Raw genomic sequence first — 19387 nt, 5'->3', positions numbered from 1 at the left:
TTTTGTGAAAATAGTTCATACACAGAGTTGACCCTTTAAGTAACAGAATTGACCGAATTATCCGGTGGACTGTCAATTCTGTTACACTATTGTCAGCATTGTTACTCTACCTCTGTAACAGAGTTTGACGGTAACAGAATTGACCATTTTATTTTTGCCAAGCACTTGCTAGCATAAATGCTAAGAGCACATGGCACTAATGAAATCATGATTAAAATACCTTTAAATAACCCAATTTGTGATCTGTTTTCCTTTTGATATTGTGGTAACAGCGTCTGCGTTCTTCAAAATAACTCTTGATATAAGAACTTTTTAGATTTAAATATTTTCTCAGAGAGAGCACACAGACTTTTCAGTGCTTCAGATCTTATCAGTGAGGGAAAGTGTCATCATTTCCTGTAGGCCTATCTTACATAGTTGTGGGAGATAATTCCACCAATTTAAAGGCAAAATATGGTACGGTAACAGAGTTGACGCATGATTTATGGACACACATTTTTATAAGAACAAAAGTTATTTTTAAACAATTTAATGTTGTAGAATTAAGTAAATTAATATTTAGGGCTTTTATATATAAAAAGAAGGAAATATTACAAAAAGAAAAGTACAATAAAATATTTTGATTACACAATGATACATGATGGAAAAAAATGACTCATTCGGACAACAAGAAATCATGATTTTGAGCTATTTAAGACACTTTTTACACAAATTATTATATTGTTATTGACTGTAACATCTTGTAATTCATAAAAATAAGTAACAAATTATTAAAATAATTAAAAATATAACCATTTGAAAAAAGCAGAAAGAAATAATGACTTCGGACACCAAATGTACCTTCAATTATAGAATCACCCATGGAAGTGCTGTGAATGGATTACATATCTTAGAAAATGATACCGTTGCAAAGAAAACCGATTAGTCTGTATGTGCATGCTAATTTAAAACCTAGTTGACAAGCAGTAAATAGTAAACCATATAGCCTAGGCTACAGTATTGGCTTTTAACTTGTGGTTTTTAAAAGAACAAATAATATACATTTATTGACTTAAATGCAACATGTTATATTGGTTATGCTGTTTTTTTTTTAGATAGTATCATTGGTTTTCTTTATGACAAACACCATCAGTCGGGAAGCTGTCACGTGCTGGTGGGTCACATGCTGTGACGTGTTAATCGGGGGCGGGATCGACAAATCTATAGGCAAGAATCTCGACCAATGAGAAATTGAGGAGTTTGCCTTCAGATGCGCTATAAACCTGGGGCCCCTCTGCGAAACATAATATTTTCTTCTGGATTCAGGACCGCAGGGTGAGTTTTTAAAGCTTTCGGGAATCTTGAGTTGTTTGTGCATTTGTTTTGTTAAAAATACCGTCGATATGGACACTTCAGTGTAATTTTGTTGTATGTATCTTTGTTTTAAGATTTTTTTTAGCTTAATACAGAGCAAAATGGAGCTTGTTAGGTCGCTTTTTAGCTGAGCCGTTTATACAATACGTTCTTATGAATTGATTGTAACGTTATTTTTTCTAGCGACACTCGGTTTTACCATCTTTTAATAGATGAGCAAAGCGTAACGATTTTTTCCATATCCATTCCTCTAAAATAGTTCCAGTTGTTTCTTTTTCGATTTCCGTGGCCAGGTTTCGGTCTTTCTTTTCTTTTCCTGGGAAACTGTGGGCTGCAACCTCCCAGATCCCGTGACTGCAGCAAAAGGAAGGAACATAGTATTCTCTTCTGTGTCCAGACCCGTTTGTCTGTCCGGAGGCCCGTGTAAATAGATATATTTTTGGAAGATATAACTTCCAGACAATGATATAGATTCGTTTTTGTTCGGCTCTGTAGGTTAGCGTCTGTTTTCAATTAATGTTTCATGATTAATACCTCTCCCTTTAGATTACTCACTGGTTTTTATTACCATTCATAACAACGTAACTATCGCTGCCTGCCGCTGGTTCTGTACACGGTGTAAACAAAGATGTCGGGGCAGTAATCTGATCTCGTGACACTGTAGAGATATACGCCAGTACTTTTAAATATACATATACGTTTAATTATACAGCAGTGAAGTGACTGAAAGGAATAACTTGCATGACATGAAATTTCAAGCAGTTTTAGCAATCTCTTGCGGTGTGACAAACTTCGCCTGAAACCGTTTAAAATACGTTTATGCAGTATTTAGGGACGTATTAATTCATATAAAATCTATGGAAGCCCATTTCTGCTCTGGAAAAAGGTTTGGTAAATGAGAATTATGAAAAGTCGAAATTATGACTAAATCTTAATAATGAGATTATGAGATAAGTCATGACTTGGTGTCTCATAATTTCGATTTGTAATGTCAGTACTATGATTTCATTTCGTTATTTCCACTTTTTTTCCCCCAAAGTGCCAGAAATGGGCTTCCATATAATATTTGTACGGAAAATAATGCCACCATTCAAATGATTAAAACTAAGATGTATGCATTCTCGTGGATACATGTTTTAATCTGTTATCTTCATGTGGAATAAGGTACATTGTCACTTGTTGCAACATGTCTGACCTGTTGTTGTTTTTTTCCCCTCAGTGTTTTCATCATGAGGGTGTATTTGGCAGCCTTCATGTTGTGCCTCAGTGCAGTATTTGCTGCTCCAACTTTGGACAAGCAGTTAGACGACCATTGGGAGCAGTGGAAGAACTGGCACAGTAAAAAATACCATGAAGTAAGTGTTAAAATTTACATTAACAAGTCGAAAAAGGAGCAAGAAGTGGAACTCAGTGTTATCTCTTTCAACACAGAAGGAGGAGGGGTGGAGGCGAATGGTCTGGGAGAAAAACTTGAAAAAGATCGAACTGCACAATCTTGAGCACTCCATGGGCACACACACTTACAGACTCGGAATGAACCACTTTGGTGATATGGTAAGACTGCAGAAGAACTTCATTTGAGGTGTTTGCATATTGATTTATGAAATTCCTTCAGCTTTCATCAAACTATTCTATATCTACAGACTCATGAGGAGTTCAGGCAGGTGATGAATGGCTACAAACACAAGAAGGAGAGACGATTCAGAGGATCTCTCTTCATGGAGCCCAACTTCCTGGAGGTCCCAAACAAGTTGGACTGGAGAGAAAAGGGATACGTGACTCCCGTGAAAGATCAGGTGAGATAGTTGCCCGTATATCAAAAAAAATCTAGAATAACAATGCCTTTGAACATGCCTTCTTGTAGCTCAAACAGTAGAGCACGGCAATAGTGATGTCAAGGTCATGGGTTTGATTTCCAGAGAAAGCAAGGACTGACAAAATGTGTACCTTGAATGTAAAGCAAGTCACTTTGGATATATGTAAATGTATTTAAATTCCATAGGGAAAAAATGTTCTAACCACTTTGGAAAATAGATGTAGATGATATGTGTGAGAGACCATAGTTGTGTGTTCCGAATTGACGCCAGGAAACATGTTACAAATAAATCATCTTTTGCATTGTGTGCAACAATATTAAAAGTCCCCCTAGCTTTCAAAACATGTTTTAATCTATGGGATCTCTTAACTTCTGTAAATAAAAAAGTAACTAAAAGAAATATAAAAAAAAAGATAAGATATATTTAAAATAATTTGTAAGAATGAATTTTTAAATAAAATACAATTTCATGGTTACATACGTTGTATTTTTTACTCACACATTCTACGAAAATATTTTACATATAACTAGTAAAATGCCATAACTAGTAAAATGTATATTCATAATAAAATAGCCATGGTGTTTTAAGATTTTAACTTTTTCAGGTCTAGAAATCACACATTTAAAATTAGGCTACCTCATTTATCCAGGTTTTCAATGGGAACACTGGTTCTTTAAAGAAAAAAAAAGGATGTTGAAGAGGAGAATCAAAATGAGAAATATTTAAGATTTTTACTTGTAGCTTATTTTGATGTTTGTTTTATCTTATTTTAAATTATTTTAAGTAATCTTGAAGCCAACTGGTCGATAACAACTGGTTTCAAATGTGGTATTTGCAGGGTGAGTGTGGTTCTTGCTGGGCCTTCAGCACTACTGGAGCCATGGAGGGTCAGATGTTCAGGAAGACAGGAAAACTGGTGTCTCTGAGTGAGCAGAACCTGGTGGACTGCTCCCGTCCTGAAGGCAACGAGGGCTGTAACGGAGGTCTAATGGACCAGGCTTTCCAGTACATCAAGGACCAGAACGGTCTGGACTCAGAGGAGTCCTACCCCTATTTGGGAACTGTAAGTTACATTACCTTTTATTCCTATGACATTATACTGATTAATTATATGAAGGATTACCATAACATACATGCTTCTTATCATTTTCAGGATGATCAGCCCTGCCATTATGATCCCAAATACAGCGCAGCTAATGACACTGGATTCGTTGACATTACCAGTGGAAAGGAACATGCTCTGATGAAAGCTATAGCTGCTGTGGGGCCAGTGTCTGTGGCTATTGACGCCGGACACGAGTCTTTCCAGTTCTACCAGTCAGGTATGTATATTTTGTCACCATTAGTTGTTAATGGTAGTTGTTAAATCCCACTGCTCCGGGTGCGCGCACTTTGATGGGTAAAATGCAGAGCACAAATTCTGAGTATGGGCCACACATCACATCCTTTCCTTTCCTTTTAAGCCAACTAAATGACTCAGTTATAAGAAATGAGTAATGAAGATGCCCATTGATGTGCTCTAATGGATGCATATTTCTTGTTAGGCATCTACTATGAAAAAGACTGCAGCAGCGAGGAGCTAGATCATGGTGTTCTTGCCGTTGGTTATGGTTTTGAGGGTGAGGATGTTGATGTTGATGGAAAGAAGTATTGGATTGTCAAGAACAGGTAAGAAGATCATTTATACTCTAAAATACTGAATGGGCTACGTTTAAAGCCAGTGATTTTAACCTAATGTGTGTTTTGTGCATTCTAGCTGGAGTGAGAATTGGGGTGATAAAGGTTATATCTACATGGCCAAGGACAGACACAACCACTGTGGGATTGCTACAGCTGCTAGCTACCCTCTCATCTAAGGAAGATGTCTCCAGTATCAAGACATAGTAGCGGAAGGTCACATTAGTGTCTCAGTGCCTGAGTGGTTCACTGAAACCCACTAGTGTAGTGAATAAGGAGTCACCTGACACGGGTGACTGTGTGTCTCACAGCCTGGTTGAGACTGTGACAGAGAAACCTCAAGCTCTAGGTATTGTGTGACACTGTTTTAGGGAATTTATGCAATTGTTTTTGGTCATTTTAATGCCACTGATTTAGTTGATTTTTGCCTCTATGTAAATACATATTCTGCAGTGTCTAAATGTACAAATGTGTTTTTTATTTCTACATTCCGTATGATCAATAAAACTTTTAAAAATGTAACTGTTTTGTTTATATTCTTTTATTAGTTTTGTATCTTGCATTTAAAACAGTTCAATATTAATGACACACTACTGTTCAATTTTTTTTTATTCAGCAAGGCTACATTAAATGGATCAAAAGTGACAGTAAAACATTTCTGATGTTACAAAAGGTTTCTATTTTAATTAAATGCTGTTCTTTTAAATAAACTTTTTCTTTATCAAAGTATTTTAAAATTTTTTATCAGTTTCCACAAAAAAATATTAAACGGCAACTGTTCTCAACACTGATAATAAGAAATGTTTCTTGAACACCAAATCAGCATATTAGAATGATTTCTTAAGGATCACGTGACACTGAAGACTGCCATCACAGGAATAAATTACATTTTAAAATATATAACAATTAAAAAACACTTCTAATAATATTTCACAATATTACTTACTAATTGTTTTTACTGTTTTTTTGATCAAATGTGATCCTGGAGCACAAAACCAGTCTTAAGTCGCTGGGGTATATTTGTAGCAATAGCCAAAAGAAACATTGGGTCAAAATTATCAATTTTTCTTTTATGCCAAAAATCATTAGGATATTAAGTAAAGATCATGTTCCATGAAGATATTTTGTAAATTTCCTACTGTAAATATATCAAAACTTAATTTTTGATTACTAATATGCATTGCTAAGAACTTCATTTGGACAACTTTAAAGGCGATTTTCTCAATATTTAAATTTTTTGCACCCTCAGATTCCAGATTTTCAAATAGTTGTATCTCAGCTAAATATTGTCCTATCCTAACAAACCATACATCAATGGGAAACTTATTTATTCAGCTTTCAGATGATGTATAAATCTCAATTTCGAAAAATTGACCCTTATGACTGGTTTTGTGGTCCAGGGTCACAAATAAATGCAGCCTTGAAACTTCTTTCAAAAACTATCCAAACGTTTGAATTATAATATTGCTGTATCTTTACATATCAGCTCCAAACCATTTATTCCTATCACCTCATCATGATGTTTTGTTGACTGAGATGAGCAAACAGAAATCAGAAGTAGTGTATCAGCCTACATAAACAGGAAGTTGACTGGTTATGATTGAATGGTTTTGTATTTACAGTAATGCTTTCTAAAACTTTAACCTAAGCAGCATATCCAGGATAAGTATTACTTTAATAAGTGTTTTAAAGGGGAAAAAAAGTTTTCTGGAAGTGCCACAAAGGTTACATTTTTCCTTCGCTATGCCTGTTGTAACCTGGAGAGGTGAAAATTAACATGGAGGCCTGTTCTTTTGCTCCAGTAATACAACGTGTCCTATTTGTTTATCTCTTGGCACGTTGCCATTACATGGGCCGTCATCATGACCAGCAAACTAAGACTCGCAGAGTGGAGATTATTGGGGTTTTGCCTCTTGTGCTAATAGGGAGGGCTCTGGAGGTGTAAACACTTTACCAACTAACAAGCAACACACTGCTGAAGGCACATTATGTTCACATAAAATACGTGAGGAAGAAAAGACACAGATTGTGAAAAGGGTACAAGAGCAAATCTGAACTAAAAAGACCTTGAGCGAGTGATTTGTGAAATAAAGAAAGAAAATAATGATTTAAAATATATTTAAAATACTGGAAATTTAATGTGATTCTGTTTACAAAAGCATTGCTTCCACCATTTAAAAAAAGCTACTGTGGTGTTTTGTATCTCAATGTCGTGGGCTTTCAATGGATCATATCGCAACCGAAATCTTTACTTTTTATGTTTCTTGACAAAGGACAAGTACTCCTCCACATCGTCTGGGGATCCCACCACAAAGGGCAGCCTCTGGTGAAGTGAGTCGGGAATAACATCCAGGACGCGCTGGGTGCCTGACGTGGCGATGCCCCCGGCCTGCTCGATCAGGAAGGCTATGGGGTTACACTCGTACAACAGCCTCAGCTGGAGAGAATCAAACATGTGAGAACCTTACAAGTTACATAATGCTGATTTGCACATTTCAAGTTATTTTTCAAAGGGTCCATTTTATGCTACACCATGAGCAGTTATCATAGTTTTACCTCCGAGTTTACAGCCAATGTTTAATTTTCTCTTATCAGTTGTGGATTTGGGTCAACTAAGAAGCATTGAACATGTTGAGTTCATTCAGAATGGATCCATTTTATTTTTATCTATGTAGAACAGAGAAACTGGACTGTGGCAAGTTTGTACACTGGCATTTCTTGAAAAGCAGCATGAACTGCAGATATAATATCTGGCTCACTGCTTTCATGCTATAGTGTGTATTTGTTCCAGTCTAGGCTCATGTCATGGGTTTTGTCACTGCCCATTATCAGGAACGACACAGCTCTCGGCCGTGAAATGAGCGGTTATCTGATATCAGAATATGACCTGCCTGTACCTGCTCTAAACCATAAAGTATTCTACAGTATTAAACACAGCAGAGGCTTATGGATTATGGAAGTGTTCTTATGAATTATGACGTAGTGACCTAGTGAACTAAAGCCAAATAACTTGGTGGATGTGAAGATTGTGTTGTATACAAATGGAAATTGTCCAGTATTTAAATGGAATACGCGTGTTTTTAGTGATTGAAGATTGGTTAATGAGTGATGACGTCAATATAATTAATGATTTAAAAAAGTGGGGGAGGGATGGAATTGCTCAACACTCTGAAGAAGGCCTTGAGGCGAAACGTTTGTGTTTTGTCCTATTGATGATTAATGTAAAATAAACTATTTTTGTGAGTGCGGATCATGGTCTCATATATTAACTAAAACCAATACTTAACTGTAAATTGAAATAAAGCTGAAATAAAATAAAATATATTAGATTTAAACTAAAAAAAAAAACTTAAACAAAACTAACCAAAATAACAAATAAAATAAGTTTAATTGGAAGAAGTAAAATTATTAAAACTGAAATAAAGCTAAAGCTAATTCGAAATATTAATAAATACTATAATAGTATATAAATAAAAAATAAAATAACACTGGTCAGCTGAACACAACAATAAGATTAAAGGGTTAGTTCACCCAAAAATGAAAATTCTGTCATTAATTACTCACCCTCATGTCGTTCCAAACCCGTAAGACTTAGTTCTGTTCTGTCTACTGAACGTAAACAACGCTCATTATGTTGATTACGTTCTGGGGTACTCTTCAAAATGGCGGAAGACGGTAACTCGGGTAGAAGAAATGCTGAATAAATTGTTGTTATTGTTTTCTTAGCGCACAAAAAGTATTCTCGTAACTTCATAAAATTACGGTTGAACCACTGATGTCACCCAGAGAGCTCTCAGATTCCATCAAAAATATCTTAATTTGTGTTCCGAAGATGAACGGAGGTCTTACATGTTTGGAACGACATGAGGGTGAGTAATTAATGACAGAATTTTCATTTTTGGGTGAACTAACCCTTTAACCTGACAGCATATGCTGCATGAAACACTTTACTATAACCATAATATGATAAAAGTTTGTTATCTTTCATCATATTCAATAAATTATTTCATTATGTTACTGTCACCAGATGTGCTTTTTATGACCGGTTTCCACTGTTTGCCCTGAATATCTTAAAACAGGTGAACTAAAAATGATCATGTCGTAACACCTTAGCCGACTCACCTTTCCTTTTGGACTCTTCTCATTGGCTGGGTACATGAATATGCCACCATAGGCAATGGTACGGTGTATATCAGACACCATCGACCCAACATACCTGGCACCATATGGGGCACTGCCATCCTGTAAGACAATCACATTTCGTCAAATATAATATCAGGATTCATATAAACAAAAACTTAAAACTTCTTCATATATTTGAGTTTGCATGAGATACACTCTGTATGCATGATCTTTCTAGGCTTGGATCTCTGAATCAAAAAAACTCAAAATAATTTCTACGACAGTTGGCAAACAATCTAAAACAAAAACTGTCGGGAGCAAAAGTCACAAGTGCTTCAATAAAAGAGGACAGGAAAACAGGAAGTAGTATAAGAAGTTCTAGGAAACTGAAACCCAGCTGGACAGTTAAAATCAAACATCTGTCATCTAATATAATGCCTTTTCCTTCAGAAAGATGTCGAGCAGTAAAAATGACAAAAAGGAACTACAAAAAAATTGTGATGTTTGGCTTTAAATTTGGATTTTAAGAAGCGGCAGTGTGTTCCCTTAGCTAACTCCACCTCAAGCAGTGACAGACACAATATGCAATCAAATCAATACGTCCTGAGGTCAGAGATAGCAAGTTTCTGACAACACTTCTACGAAAACAACATGATATCCCACATAAAACATGGCTGATAACATAATGTAGGCTACTTGATTAGCAAGTTTCCCATTTCGTAATGCATTATTTTATCTAAGACAAGCTCTTCAGTCTTTACTCTCGTTTACTTTTTCCTTTTTATCACCATCAGACTGATTAAGATGATCTTCAAAAATGAACAAACAAGAACACGTATTCCTGGAAAGACAAGATCTCACACGTATTCACTAAAAAACTTTAAAACTTAAAAAATTAACCAACTGACACAGGGAAAAATCATACTCAGCATATTTTATGATCACACTGCACCTGAGGCTTGTGATTAGCAGAGTAACATGAATGAGTTACATATGCTGAGTCTATATGTTCCAGTTCAGAAAACAGAACATGAATTCCTGCAGAGGAAGTCGCTCTTCACTTTCCAGCATGCAACGTGTGCAAACGTCAGCTGATGTTGAGCACAGCCATGCAGTCATGCAAGCTTCTGACCTGTCAGTAAGCATTATTCAGACTCACATTTTGTTTGAGACAGTGTTCATCAGGCCAGCTAAGCAACATTGCCTGTTCTGTCGCAACATGTCATGAACTTGTGAGTATGTTTGCTTGATCACATGATGTGGTACACAACAAATCACAGTGTGTACTCAATGGTTTGATTTGTGCTGTCTAAGTGCTGTGATCTTAGTCACATTTAGGAAAAAAATGGCTATAGCAATAAGACTTTCTAGATAAGATCTATAAAGATAGATCATGAAGCAATTCTATCTGGCTAGATCTGCTTATGTTTCTGTATAGAACCCACCTCTGGGTATTTCTTGTGTTTTAAATACTCATTCACTGCAGGCTCAAAGTACTTAGCGTAGCCCTCGTTGATACTGTAAATCTTCCCCTTTTTCTTGATCTTCACATTTCTGTCTGTCAGAATGAATTCTCCAATTGCCTAAAGAGGAACATAAAAAAATAATTATCATGAGCTCATATGTTACACACATTTGACACACAACTGTACAGTGCTGCAATAAAACTGCGTAACTAAACATAAACGGGCCAAAGATGAGGAATCAAAACTAGTTCACTACAGCCACAAAATATTCAAGACTTTCATCCGAAATTGAAAAAAAGAACTGTCCCCCTGAAGCATCCCTTTTACTGTGTAAAAAAAATAATAATCAAAAAATTCAAACCATAAACAGAAGTGAAACATACAACGGTGTATAAGTGTAGAAAGATTCACAGTGTACTACACAGCTATTTTTGTTTTTAAGACAATATTATGTTTGGCATATGTGCACTTTGTTCATATAGTTGTGAATAAACTGTAAGTGACTCACTTGAATCGTTCTTCAATTAACTGATTCCATCTCAAAGCAGCATAGTTTGTAAAGCCCTGGCATTATTATTCATTCTTAATCGATCATTTCAGCAGATTTAACTGTTTGTGCTTACTGGATCCAGCATGAAGAAGTTAACTCCAGCTCCTGTACTGAGAGCCACTAGCGTGGCGCTGCCGTAAAGAGCGTAGCCCGCACACACGATCTGATTGCCCGGCTGTAGGGCGTCCTTGTCAGTCGGTTCTCCTTCAGAGGTCTGAAACAGGAGAAAAAACCTGAATCAGGTCTCTGCCAGTATTGAAGCCTCTTATAAACACAAGATGCCAATCAAAAACTATTAACATGTCTGTTGCGCCACATCTTGATTGTATATTTTTTATTAATATTATGTAAGTTTAAAAAAAGAAAGAAAATAAAAAGAATTTAGGCTCATCGTGATTAAATTAATGTTAAAAATTCTGTTAAAACCCAATGTCACCATCTAGAGGACATTTTTGTTACTGCAAAATATATGTAGCCTAATAAAAACACAATAAAAGTGAAGCAATAAACTAAGATCAGTTGTGCCGTTGCAATTAGTTACACTCAAGCGCACTTAATAAAATAAAATTAAAAGTTAAATTGAATTTATTGCTTAGCCAATATTTGTCATCAGGCAGGGTCAAATGCAGTCAGCTACCTCGTCAATCTGTATGGGAAAGTAGCACAAGAACACCAAACATCAAACCAATCAATTTCACACACCACATGACAGAAAGCTTACACGAAAATACAATTATGTTATATTATTAGTGCTATTTTTTGTTTGCGAATGCATCAAAAAGTACACAAAATGCACATGCAACGCCAAACAACAAATGCCGCCCAAACACTCACTCTTTTGTAAATGGCAAAAATAGTGCCTATGGGGGCCAAACAGTCGATGTTGGAGGAGCCATCCAGGGGATCAAAACAGACCACATATTTCCCCTATGACAAACAACAGACTGAAGTGAGTGAGTATGCAGCTGAAATAAGATGTAGCTACGGCGACCTCATGTGGTAATTATCTGAATGAACTCCAATAAATATGCATTAGCAAAGAGAGGTACGTTAGCCTGACACAAATAGTTTATTTAGCAGCCATAATTCATTTGAAACTAAATTAACGTTTCTTAGGTTGTATTTATTTATTCCAGACTTGTAATTTTATGTTAAATACCTGACTCTTGAAGTTTCCTTTCATTGAACACATTGCAACTTTGACTGATGTGTGATGGAAACTACCAGGAATTTAAAGACTGTATTCTAAATATAAGTCTTGGATTTAGTTGTCTTTAGATATTATATATATTGTTTCCTTTTAAGCAAACACATTTTAAGCCACATTATTCTCTCTTTTATCTAATAACCATGTTTGGTTTTTTTTGTTTGTTTTTTTAGTTCCATTTAATCATAAGCACCCATTGTCATATGCTTAATATTTACAAATTAGAGCAGGTCTAACTCAAATAATAACTCCAATTCATTCTTGTCCCTTTGGTTTATTATAAATTATAATGCATATGTAATAAACATCATGCGTTAAAGTAATATTTCAAACTTAATACATGAAAAGAGTAGGCTACCATAAACATCCTGCCTATTTTGCGGACAGAAAGAGCATCCTACACGTTTGGAACGACATAAAGTTGAGTAATGACAGAATATACATTTTTGGATGAACTTTTCCTTTAACAATAAATACTTTAAAATTATTAATTAGCAAGCCTATTGAGAATGATCATACTCTTTTCTCAGCAGGCGTGTAGATGGCATCCTTGTTCTCCTCAGAAACCATCAAACAGGTGCCATAAGAGGCCTGCAGCATATTGATGATCAGATCATTGGAAAGCACATCCAGCTTTTTCTGCTCATCACCTGTGACATTCACCTGTCCCGCAATGCCTTGACTGTGTTCGGTGAAACCAGAGCATACAAATATTATTGAAAAGCAACTACTGAGGTTCAAATGCCAAAACAGTGCTAAAATGGTGAACTGGAAAAAATGGTGTAAGATAGCTTATTTTTAAGTAATGCTGCCATGAGAATCACAGATTATAGCGAATTAAAAATTAGCAGCCTCAAATCTAATGAATAATTTCTATTTATTATTATTATTATTATTATAATGATATTATATTGATATTATTTCTTTACAAAGACAACTACATTACTTACTAAAAGTGTATTGCTTAACTAACCATACTAGAACTGTAACTAGGAAACCATAACTATGTCTGTCTGTTTGATCTAGCATTTCTATTTGATCATTGGCTGAGCTGAATGAACTTTTGCCCGCTTCTATTTCATACAGTCACAGCATGTTTTACAGTAAAATATATTCATTCACATAATGCTAAATAATTAAATGAAACTTACAGGTGAACGAGTCCTGCTTTCCTGACAGCAGATGAAATAGCTTTAATAGCTGTTAACAGGCAGTTAATGAGCTGTGTGAGTTCTCCGGTGGCCCCCTTCGCCTGCCGCCCCGTCTCCGTGACAAAGCGTGTGAGGGTCCATACGTCCACATCAAAGACCGACTGATCCGACATCCTTACGGAGTATGAGTGTACAAGCAGTTGGACAGGCAGAGACTAACTAACTGTAGAGCCGCTAGGCAGTCTTTTTACACACACAGTGAGTGGATGAAGGCCAAGGTTATATTGGTGAAGCAGATCAAGTGACAGTAGTATAGTCTGAATGCTAGCAGAGCCAGAGCTCAAAGGGCCCAACTTATAAAGCACGTTCCTTGGCTCTCAGCTCATTATTTATGTCCACTCTTGACACATGACATATACTCAGAGGTTAGAAGGTCATGGATCATGAAGCAAAGCTCACAATTGTTTATGACAGTCGTGTCCCAATGAATGCTGAAGGTCTATTAAATGGATCTCATTAATAATACTGAGTATTTATTTATACGTAAATGTGTCCCCTATAACTTAAAATCAAACCTGTAACAGTGACTAAACACATCAAACACGTTTTAAGAAAATAGATATACAGCATGCTGCTCGTGCATTATATTTGATTCACAGCACTGAAAAGTGCAATTAACATGCTTTCTGAAAACATAATTTAAATTGTAAGCACTGTTTATGCAATACATTTCAGCATTGGTATAGTGTCACTCTCCAGATTCAACAGGTTGGCTGACATATTTCCAAACAAGCACTCAATCTAATTGCCTCCTGCTCTTATTGCCCTAAACGCGGGTGCCTCCTCTGCTACAGAGCCCAAAATAATAAACTCATTAGGATCAGAACCTTCCAGACAACATTTTGCTCATAGGAGAAAAGCTGAGAAGAGATCACTGAACACAGGCAAGCATTTATCTGATCATTTCTATACTCAAACTGAACTTAGTATGCTACAAATACTAATCATCATTAGCTTTTTTTTACTTTAAATGAGAGTATAATTTATAAACAGATATGCATGCACATATTTTGACCAAGGTCGCGTAGAGCAACACCCCAAAATGTGTCTCAAATGTCAGCAGGGCTCTTTGCGCCTACTGGCCTTTACAGAAAAGGTCATCTGCTCTTCATTTGGTTGCTTGAACTTGTTGTACATCATGTCCTTTATTAAAATCTGTGTTTATATAGGAATACATTAGGTATGATGAAGGAAAAGTAGCATTTTTTCATTCAAAGGTGATATTATTGTGTCCTCAGAGGCTTACTGAAATGTGAGCATTGTTCAGAATTTCAGTAGTTGTAATGTTGTGTTTGCACATTATAAATCATGTATGAGTTGTTAACACAGCACATTTCTCACAAAATCTGGTTTCACCAAGAACTTTATTCACAGCTTCCCTCAATAGGGTGCAATAAGGCACAAGTTATTATTTGGTCTGAACAGACAGAAACAAAATCAACTTAAATTCAAGTCTTCCTCATTGCCGCCATGAATTTGCTTCTTGTCTTTTTGGCCATCAACAATTTCAACTGCCGATAACACTCAGGTAGATTGTCTAATGCGGAAAACACTGCGTTTCTATAAAAACGGCCTCAAAGTAAATCTTCTACTTTACTGGTGTAAAGTTTAGATAAAAAAAAAAAAAAAAACACTTGTCCTCAAAAATTCTTCTTATATTTCTTCATGGAGGTATAAAGTATATAAAATCATTTGGTTTTCGGGGTAGTGATTTGATATAGAGGTAAGAATATACTTTGGTATCTTATTTTGGAGTGTCAAGTATATGTATCTTCTTTATAATTTCTCATTCTGACTATTGCTTTTCATTTATGATGTTTCTGAAAGATGGAGATGTACTCTTGGACATCATCAGGGGAACCCATGACCACAGGTACCCGCTGATGGAGGCTCTCGGGCTGGATGTCCAGGATGTTGGTGGTCCCTGTGGTGGCCATCCCTCCGGCCTGCTCCATGATGAAGGCCATGGGGTTGCACTCATAGAGCAGTCGGAGCTGAAGAAGGTGGAATACAAACAAAGTTTTACAAGTCTCTTTCAGCCTCCTCCCATATTTATTCAAGAATATTTGTGACCCTGGAGCACAAAACCAGTCTTAAGTAGCACAGGTATACTTGTAGCAATAGCCAACAATGCATTGTATGGGTCAAAATTATAGAATTTTCTTTTATGCCAAAAATCCTTAGGATATTAAGTAAAGGAATATATTTTATAAATTCCCTACTGTAAATGTATCAAAACTTAATTTTTGATTAGTAATATGCATAGCTAAGAACTTAATTTGGACAACTTTAAAGGCAATTTTCTCAATATTTAGATTTTTTTTTGCACTCTCAGATTCCAGATATTCAAATAGTTGTATATCGGCCAAATATTGTCCTATCCTAACAAACCATACATCAATGGAAAGCTTATTTATTCAGCTTTCAGATGATGTATAAATCACAATTTCAAAAAATTTACCCTTATGACTGGTCTAGGGTCACATTTAGGGCTTCCTTCTATTAGCAACTGGGTGCTACAGCTCTCTCTACATGCCTTGTTGTGGATGTGATGATCAAGTCAATGAAGACTCACATGCGAGTATAAAGTTTTCTTCTCACCAAGGTATTTGAATTATGATATTGTGAAATGATAGCATGGCACAATGGTTTTTACTCAAGAATCTACAATGTAACTGTAACTGATCCATTTTCAGCTCAGGCCATGTGGGTAAGAGAGAGTAAACACTGACACACCTGTAGATGTGACACCAAACAAAAGAACTGGAGCAAAGGTCATATATATACTTTTCATGTCTTTACTTCATTCATGTACTTCACTAAATAGTACAGTGTCCCTAAAACGATATGGACACTTTTAAGTGACTATATGAACAGTACATATTAATTAGCACATATAGTCAAACATAGTGGATCATGTGACAAACTGCTGTGGTTACTCTGTACTTGAGAGGAACCCCTTGGAACTTATTAGTTAAAACCAACAGCAAATTGGCTCAGAAAGGTATTTTATTAAATGCATTCAGACATTTTAGAGCAACTTTCTACTTTTTGGGCTGTTGAATTAGAGTTTTATCTATACAAAATCTTTGAAGAGCAATGATCCATCGACCTAAACAATACTCCTATACTCCTAGACAATGCATACATATATATATATATATATACACATAAGCAAAGTCATGTAAATGTAAACAATGTTTAGATGAAGTACCTTTCCTTTGGGGCTCTTCACATTTGCAGGGTAAAGGAAGATTCCTCCGTAAACAAGCGTTCGATGCACATCTGCCACCATTGAGCCTACATAACGCGCTCCATAGGGTGCACTGCCATCCTGAACACATTTTAATAGCTATACTATAAATGTGTCCTCTGGATATTATAATATTATTTATTTTTTGATGGACCATGGTTTTGATTATGAAAAATGGGATTGAGGTGTATTTGAAATGTGTACATTTGTTCAGCTTTTATAATGATTTGATTTGTTATAAATGAAAAGGTTTATTTAATTGCATACTGAACCTCTGGAAACTTTTTCTTCTGCAGGTACTCTGTGACAGCAGGATCAAAATAAAGGGCATAACCTTCATTCAGACTGTAGATCTTGCCTTTCTTCTTAATCTTCACATCTCTGTCAACCAAAATGAACTCGCCAATAGCCTGATGTTACAATAAATAATGCAGGGGTTATTTAGAACTTATTGCATATGGACAGGACATGCTGCCATTTACCACAGCAATAACTCTGATTCGTCCTTAAGAAGAAGAAGAGGAAAAAGAAGAAGACACATTTACTGTAATATACTTCATAAATTAGGGCAAGACATTAAAATAAAAAACTACTACACTGCTTCGAACAATGTCTCCTAGCTTTATGAATCATATCATTTCATGCTACAAATGATTTACTACACAAAATGAAGTTCTTAGTTTGCTTTGTGTAGACTGAATAAACTGTACCGACCGATTTATTGCTAAATGATCCTACAATTGATAACTGTGTATGAAGAGTAAAACGGACTCACTGGATCTAACATGAAGCAGTTGACTCCCTGACCAGTGGAGAGGACAATCATGGTGGCACTGCCGTATAGTGCGTATCCAGCAGCCACTAAGTTTCTGCCAGGTTGCAGGGCATCTTTCTCAGACGGCTCGCTGTCTGTGCACTGTGAACACATCAATCATTTCAGGAATGTATTTCTGCAAATCTATTAATTCTATGCAGTCATACCTTCCTGTAGATGGCAAAGATGGTCCCGATCGAAGCAAGACAGTCAATGTTGGATGAACCATCAAGAGGGTCAAAGCAAACGATGTATTTACCCTTAAACACATGGAAGAAGATTCGGTTAAATAAATATTACTAAAGTAGTGGTGCATCTTGTCATAGTAATTTAATGATTAATGATGATGTTGCTCAATTATATGAGGACATTTGACCTTTCCATAACCTTACTACACTCAACTCCTTATTGAATCATCACTCATCCTTAAAACAAGATACATTTATGCCTGACTTATGTCTGATTTTAAGTTATAGAACGTTTCCAAAGCTTTTGATTAATATATTTCCAAGACTTTATCAGTCATTCATGATTACTTGCCAAGGATTTTGTAATCATTTTATAGAATGTTTTCTTGAGTTGAGAACTAATTGCCATGGATTTTTAAGTTTTTATTAACTTCTGTGTAATATTCGGGATAGAAAGGCCTTTAAAAATGTCCTTGATTTCCAGGTTTTTTCTGACTATTCATAATACATCTTAGCACATGTCTCTCAGTGTCCTTTCCATAGATGTCAGATTAGATTCAGGATGGGTTTCTGGCCAACAATGCAGACAAAGTTCTGAATTTCACTATATGCACAAGTTAAGACCTAATCTTAGCTGCCAAAATCAGTTGGAGTCACGTGACTAACTCTCCATGCTCTGCGCAGAACCCACACTGCCATTCTTGCAATCAAACGTGAAAAGTTACTGTAAACTCATTGGCAAGTTTTGGCAAACACTTTAAACAAAACATATCTTGATTAAATGGTTTGGAGTGATTAAACACTTAAAGTATAGTTATTCTTCAGACAGTGTGTATAATGTCTTACTCGTGCAGTTCTTACCCGTCTATCTGGCTCCACAATGATTGCATTTTCATGTTCCTCAGTGACCAGCACACATGAGGTGAATGAGGATTTGATCATGTTTATGACGAGGTCATTGGAAAGGATGTCCAGCTTCTTAACCTGGTCACCTGTCACATTGGTACTTCCAGCAATGCCGTACCTGTCAGACATTTTCCAAAGTCATGAGTTGAATCAGATTAGAGGGACTGAAAGGATTTTTTAGGTACCGTTTCTCAATGCTTGTTCATAGAACTGCAATATATGTAATAGAAAGCAATATAGTACAACAGCACTATTTGCATAAATAACCTGGATATACGGAAAGATTTCCAAACTTGTAATATAAAGAGGCCCTAGAGATGCCAACCAGTTTTTTTTTCTTGCTGGCATTTCCCAACACTACAATGTCAACATGGTTCAGTTTCAAAACCGCAGCTAACCACAAATTTGTAAAAAAAAAAAAAAAAAAAAAAAATCAGCATGATCTAGCAATTCTAAATGAGCAATTGTGCAAGAAAACCACATTTTTCATCAAAATGTGCAAAACTGTCAAGGTTTAAATGTCCAGGTCATATTTCACTCAAAAATAAAAGAAAGAAGAAATTATATTTTGCAGAAAGAAAATAAATTTACACTGAGAACCCACATGATACGTTGTGACATTATATTCAGGACAATTTAGCATAATTTGCCTATAATTCTCGTTATATTATGCATATGATGTTTTAATTATTGTCATTATTTTCAATTATGATTCTTATTATCGTGATACATTATTTTTACTACAGTAAAACAACGCTGTTATACATTATTTTTTAAATAAAAAACTATAAAACACAAAATTACAGTAAATGCAACCATGATG

At 35.7% G+C, this 19387-nt stretch overlaps 3 protein-coding genes across 4 annotated transcripts; 1 reads left to right on the top strand and 2 right to left on the bottom strand.

Moving 5' to 3' along the window:
• Window positions 1-1208: 1208 nt before the first annotated feature.
• Window positions 1209-5226, top strand: ctsla (cathepsin La). The gene is made up of 8 exons (XM_016476503.1): window positions 1209-1314; window positions 2573-2708; window positions 2785-2907; window positions 2997-3149; window positions 4009-4233; window positions 4324-4492; window positions 4715-4838; window positions 4927-5226. Exons 1-8 carry the CDS (start codon window positions 1250-1252, stop codon window positions 5024-5026), a joined length of 1095 nt encoding a protein of 364 aa, XP_016331989.1. The 5' UTR covers window positions 1209-1249; the 3' UTR covers window positions 5027-5226.
• A 1739-nt stretch (window positions 5227-6965) lies between these two features.
• LOC107680540 (fructose-1,6-bisphosphatase isozyme 2-like) lies at window positions 6966-13614 on the bottom strand. 2 transcript variants are annotated; one of them, XM_016476470.1, is made up of 8 exons: window positions 13344-13614; window positions 12712-12874; window positions 11820-11912; window positions 11623-11631; window positions 11059-11199; window positions 10415-10552; window positions 8970-9089; window positions 6966-7284 (listed from the first exon to the last, which is right to left on the bottom strand). In XM_016476470.1, exons 1-8 carry the CDS (start codon window positions 13514-13516, stop codon window positions 7096-7098), a joined length of 1026 nt encoding a protein of 341 aa, XP_016331956.1. In that variant the 5' UTR covers window positions 13517-13614; the 3' UTR covers window positions 6966-7095. The 2 variants fall into 2 exon arrangements, with proteins under 2 accessions (XP_016331956.1, XP_016331965.1); XM_016476479.1 differs by lacking the exon at window positions 11623-11631 and having other exon boundaries at window positions 13344-13612.
• A 1015-nt stretch (window positions 13615-14629) lies between these two features.
• Window positions 14630-18693, bottom strand: LOC107681300 (fructose-1,6-bisphosphatase 1-like). Its single transcript, XM_016477578.1, has 6 exons — window positions 18520-18693; window positions 17638-17730; window positions 17432-17572; window positions 16929-17066; window positions 16618-16737; window positions 14630-15397 (listed from the first exon to the last, which is right to left on the bottom strand). The coding sequence occupies exons 1-6, from the start codon at window positions 18691-18693 to the stop codon at window positions 15209-15211; spliced, it is 855 nt and encodes a 284-aa protein (XP_016333064.1). The 3' UTR covers window positions 14630-15208.
• Between the last annotated feature and the right edge of the window lie 694 nt (window positions 18694-19387).

Source organism: Sinocyclocheilus anshuiensis, unplaced genomic scaffold, assembly GCF_001515605.1.
Source record: "Sinocyclocheilus anshuiensis isolate Anshui unplaced genomic scaffold, SAMN03320099.WGS_v1.1 scaffold697, whole genome shotgun sequence".
Classification (NCBI taxonomy): Eukaryota; Metazoa; Chordata; class Actinopteri; order Cypriniformes; family Cyprinidae; genus Sinocyclocheilus; species Sinocyclocheilus anshuiensis.
This window is presented reverse-complemented; position numbering and strand designations above follow the sequence as displayed.